This window comes from Gavialis gangeticus, unplaced genomic scaffold (assembly GCF_001723915.1).
Source record: "Gavialis gangeticus isolate Ggan-Ray unplaced genomic scaffold, GavGan_comp1, whole genome shotgun sequence".
Taxonomy (NCBI): domain Eukaryota; kingdom Metazoa; phylum Chordata; order Crocodylia; family Gavialidae; genus Gavialis; species Gavialis gangeticus.
In genome coordinates this window covers 6196177-6201894 of record NW_017729023.1, presented here as the reverse complement: position 1 = coordinate 6201894, position 5718 = coordinate 6196177, and the positions used below count along the sequence as shown (strand labels likewise).

The 5718-nt window shown below is 39.4% G+C and overlaps 1 protein-coding gene across 3 annotated transcripts in view; it reads left to right on the top strand.

Annotated features, from left to right (window-relative positions):
• Nucleotides 1–5029, top strand: part of SLC4A4 (solute carrier family 4 member 4) — a 363621-nt gene extending 358592 nt beyond the window's left edge. For 2 of the 3 annotated variants that reach the window (XM_019516766.1, XM_019516765.1), the window contains exons 23-25: nt 593–689; nt 3536–3615; nt 4124–4213. In XM_019516766.1, coding sequence (XP_019372311.1) covers nt 593–689; nt 3536–3579 — 141 coding nt within the window. In that variant the 3' untranslated portion in view covers nt 3580–3615; nt 4124–4213. Of the gene's footprint in view, nt 1–592; nt 690–3535; nt 3616–4123 lie in introns of all 3 variants that reach the window. The other variant, XM_019516767.1, reaches the window with a different exon arrangement.
• Nucleotides 5030–5718: the final 689 nt, after the last annotated feature.

The following is a 5718-nucleotide window of genomic DNA, read 5'->3' as shown; positions in this document are numbered from 1 at the left end:
TGAAGCGCCACCACCCGCTCCCCTGTGCTGCCACTTCCCGGGAGGGGGGGGGTGGGGGAAGGGGAGGGAGGCAGGGGGCAAGTGACAGGGGGGAGAGTTTATATGCACCAGCCGCCATCCATTACCCTGCACCACCGCCATGAGCAAGCCCCCCTGGCTCCATGTCCAGCCACTGCCACCCTGCCACCCCTGTGTCCAGCCGCTGCCACCAGAAGAGGTACACTCTTTAAAAAAGGTTGAAAACCCCTGATCTAAATGGTTTCACCAAATTCTATTACCTGTATTTTCCATTCAGTTTGGAGCTGGATACAGGGCAGAGTGACATAATGTAGGCAGATGTTGAGGAGGTATAGATAAAGCTAGAGACTGCTTATATTTCTTAACCTGTTTTACTTTTGCAGCAAGAGGAAGCATGATGTGATAGGAGTAGGCAAGCTCATGGAAATAACTAAGGTGGATGGTCTTTTTTCCCTTCCTGGCCTCCCCAGAGGCTGTGTGAAGAATGTTTAATTTGCGGGGGGCAATGAGAGAAAGAAAGAGAGAAGGCCAGCGGTGGAAATGTTCTAAGACGTTTTACACATTTCTTTCACAGTCTGACTGCCCTTACTCAGAAAAAGTCCCAAGTATTAAAATTCCAATGGACATCATGGAACAGGAACCTTTCCTAAGTGATAGCAAACCTTCCGACAGTGAGTAGAACTAACCTCTTGCATGCCTGCTTGAGTCTGACTTGCACCACCGAAAGGAGAAGAAAGTCTAGTTAATGACTTCTTTTCAACCTGTCCTATGCGTTTTTCTTTCTTTTAATTTCTGGGCTCCGAGTTTATGAATGAGATTTTTTTTTTTGTTCTTTTATTCTTTTATGTTGCTCATGCCTCCAGCTTGACTGCCTATAACCAGCTGCTAACAGTTCTCTCACATTCGCACTTTCTCTAACCCTTCAAGTCATCCAGTCCATTTCTGGTTGTTACCATCTTTTTTGTTAACTCTGTTATCTACTTCTCTCCTCATCATTAGTGCTGTGGATTGCATGCAGCATGTAGAAACAGCACCACTGTCTGTTACTGTTTGTTTCCTTAGGTTTGCAAACAGTTGCAAAACAAACAAACAAACAAACCAGTACGTAAAAAGATATGGTGTCATAGATCTTCATTGAATTGACAAGGTGATGGTCATTTCAGCCATGTCATATTAACGTATTTGCCTTCCTAGGTGATCCATTTTTATGTTCATCTGTTGTGACTCTTTCCATATTTCTATTTATCCATAATTTTTTTTTTCCGTTTTAACCTTTATTCATATCCATCTGTATCTTCTGTTGTCCTAACCTGTTTGATACTTCTAGAATCACAGATTTATTGCTTTGAGATCTCATATTATTTGTGCTGGATTTTTTAAAACTACAGGAAGCCTGTGGGGTCTTGAGATGAATGGGCCTTGGCATTAGGGTGACCATACAACTCAATTTTGCTGGACAGTTCCATTTTAAACATCTGTCCTGAGCGTCCTATCAGCTTTGTCAAATGAATGCTTTTCTCCCATTTTCAGCCAGACACTTGGAACCAATGTTTAAAATGGACGGTCACTGTCACTCCCACACTTACCTGCTCTGCACTCTGAACTCACTCCTCTCCCCCTGCTCTCCAGCGGGCTCCATTGAGACTACAGAAAGAGCTAAGCATGCCGGAGAACAGGGAGCCACATTTTTAAACTAAGGAAATGTGGACACGCTTTGTATTGTGATAATGGAATTGGACCGGACCAGTGTAATTGGTTGTATTAACACAACTGTTGAGATGCTGGCAATAAACATTTTGGGAGTTGAAGTGCCATTGGCTTTCAAAGGGACTTATGTGTTTTTGAAAATATTACTCATTAATTGTGTGTGTTTTAACTAACAGAAAATAAAAACAGCCAAGGTATAGAAAATCTCATTTAATTTGCTCTCTTCCCCCTCCCTCCCCAACCCCAACCACTCCCCAAAAAAGAAAGAAAAGGCTCCAGGGTTCTTTCAAAATTTAATGTAAATATTTTGCCCTCAGTGCTAGAAATTCAAATTCAAGTGTTGTGATCACAATAGGGGATAGCTGAAGTATATTATTTTTGTTTCACTGTACAAATGGCCTAACAGCCCAATAAATAAATAAATAAATGATGAAAAATAGATGGAGTTTTTTCCAGTTGAATTCACGTGGTGCTCCTATGACAGGTAAAAGGAATTTTTACTTGGACAGTGTTCTTATAAAACAGATATAAGATCTGTCTAGTTCCTGTCCTGTCTTGGTATTAGAAAGTTCACCAAGAAATCAAGCAGCACAGAATTATCTCAGGTTATTTTTATTATGAAGTTTAGCCTAAAAATCCCACTTCAACCCCAGATGCAGTATCTGTTCATATAAAAACAGTATAATCGCTCTCAAACTTGATGCCATGTCATGTTGCCTGCTGATACCATCTTAACAAATCTATATATTGGAATGTGTTTTGATCATGTGGTGGTGAATCATTAAAACGTAAGATAATGGTCTTTGAATAAATATATTTAGGGAATTTTTAAAATGAAAACAGATCTTTTTATTTAGAGGCAAGGCAAACATTTACCAAAAAACCCCCAAAACAAAAAACATTTTCAGGTACCTGGTACTTGAAAGACGAGTTGGAATCCATCGACATTGTGGTACCATCCTGAGACAGGCTATATTTTAGAAACCAAAGTATAACACTGATCATCCTCAGCGTCTGTGCTATTTTTTTCTTGTTCAAAGTGTTTTATAAATATCTAATTCATCTTTTATCCAGTTGGCCTGTGGAATGGATTCCCACTATTTTTAAATCAAAATGTAAAAAGTCATCTACACTTCTCGGGTTTCTTTCAACTGGGGCTGCTGCTGCCCCAGTCACCCCCACTCAGTTACATTACTGATTATTATGAATGCAATTTACTCTTCATCTCCATGGGGCAGTAAAGGAGAAAGAATCACATGGCAACAAGCCACCTACCATCCTGTAAGGCCCTTGGACATGCAAGAGAGGAATTGAGGGTAGATGAGGAGATAGATGGAAGGTATGCACTGAACAGAAAGGAGATAGGGAGGATATGAGACAATATGCTTGAAGCAAAGGAGGAGTCTCTGTTTCAAGGATTATAATTTGTTGGCCCCAATCCCTAATCCTTTGATCAGATCACTAGGTTATAATAGAGTCCAGACATTTTCATGCTAGATTTGGTTTGTCAGAATGTTAGCTGCCTAAGCGCCAACTTTTGCATACTCAGTTACATGTTTGCATTCATGGAGGCCTGTTTTCTGGATGCAGTCATTTGTATCGTGTTGGTGACAGAGGAACTAGTTTTAACTAATTGAATAGACATTAATTTAATACTTTAATTTGGTCTCTGAAATTCATATGGAAGGAAAACATTGGTATAAACAATGGTTGGGTTCTTCGGGCTTTCTTAGACAAACGGGAGCTGTGCTGGGTAATGTCACAAAAGTTGCACGCTCTGATATGAGACTTTTTACCCCTCCTCAAACAGGAGAAAAATCACCAACATTCCTTGAGCGCCATACGTCGTGCTGAAAAAATTCCTTTTCTTCAGTCACACACTATGCCAAGGTAAGTGGTTACACAGCCTGTTATTTATGCACATAGTGTGCATAAATGGGATGTCTTGTGTGTTTAGTGTGGTCTTAGGACTTGATCCACAGCCAGCTGAATTCAGTGGTACTTTTTCTGCTGATTTCAGCAGGCCTTCGAGCAAGCCATTAAATTAGAGTTTGTGTGTTAGTAATAGGTCCCACAGACTTTAGGTGCCTATCACCACTGGGCATTTGGGTTATTTGCTATATTCATGTTTAGTATGTGCATGACTACATATTCCTGAATTTTGCTTTATACTTGCGTGGGTTGAATGAGGCTTGAATAGTAGTCCCATTGTAGAGACATTTATTCTGATATAAACTTATAGAGATACCTACACGCACTAACAACTCAGAAGTGGTATTGTCTAAAGGAGTTGGGAGAAGGAGCATTTTAAAAGCATCAGCTACTGTGGGCTAATGAGGAAGTAGAAATTCTGTATGTGTATTTATAACTTTTTTTTTGTTTTTATTTTTGCATTTAGCCCTCCACATACTCCAGTGAAAGTTGTGCCTCAAATTAGAATAGAACTTGAGCCTGAAGACAATGGTTATTTCTGGAGGAGCAAGGGAACAGAAACTACTTTGTAATTTGTTTTGTTTGTTAAACTTCTACCGAATTTCTTTTGTCAGTAGCCAAATATAAGAATGCTCTCTGCATCCCTCCTGCATTGGTAAACCTGATACACAGTGGCACCTCTGCCAGTCCCTCTCTCTGCTGAGTATCTTTATTTCAGCTCCATCCACTTTTCCACTTTGACCAACACTTAATTTTTGCCTTCTCTGTCACTCAGACATGTGTGCACATATCTCTCGTTTCTTAAGCAGACGGCAGAATTATTTACGGATATATTATAATACCTTTCTTAAATGTCAGAGGAACTGACATTATTTTAGTTGTGAATCAGTGTTTTTATTTTATTTTTTCTGTCTAGCAGAACAAAACTGACCTCCAGGCTAATTCAATGTCTTTACTACACAGCTGTACACTACTGGAAAGTGCTGCTACACTAACTTGTTCTTAAAGCCTATATTTGTAGTATCAAGAGAAGGAAAACTTAAAAGGTACTTCACTATCGGAACAGACGAACTATTGCCATCATTGTAACGTGTTTTGAAATGTCCCTTTCCTATGCAACTTTTTTTTAACACTTACTGGACTTAATCTGTCAGGTACATTGAAGAGTGTTATTTTCCTAGATTATTTTGTTTAAATTATGGGGGCCTAACCTGCAACTTTTTTGTCAATTTTTTTAACCTTTTTTTAATTACTGTAAAAAAATGAATTTTTTCCTGCAGCAGGAAACATATAGTTTTGAGTAGTTCTACCTCTTATTTCTAGATGCCAGGCTTTCTGTAAAAATGTATTGTACCATATAATGTGATTTTTACAAAAAAAAAAAGAAAAAAAACACACTATCTCCAGGGCATGGCATAGGGCGGGATCACTTTTATTAATATCTTTCTGAAGCATCTGTTTTCTTAGTTGTTTTTTTTTTAAATCTAACATTACTGTGAAGGAGACAGGTTGTATCTTAACACTCTCATGATTTAGAAAGAGTCTTAAATTTAATGGCAATAACTGAACTAGTGACTGGTTAACTGTGTCAGTGGACAGATTCTGATTGTATTCATTTTGTTGATTTCCTATGCAATACTGTTAGAATTATTTTCTTTACAGACACCGTTGTGTGCGTTTGTATGTGTGGCTGAGCATGCTTGCATATAATGCAGAGTGATGATGCTGTGGTTAAGGAGATGATGTCTCACATTTGCCTACCTGGATATACATTCACAGCCCCTACTCTGACAAAGCTACCAGCAAGTCTTGAAGGTCTACCTGCTGAATGTGGGTACATATACTACACTCCCTGACCTGTTCACTAGTGTGTACAGAGCTCACCATACGTTCTTACTGCTTATTCCATCATTTAGAATGCATCTTTGGAAGATGATACAGTAGGCACCCTCTCTCGCCCTCTCCTTCTTCCTCTCTCTCTCTCCCCCCCTCTGTCTCACACCACACACACACACACACACACACACACACACACACACACACACACACACACACACACAC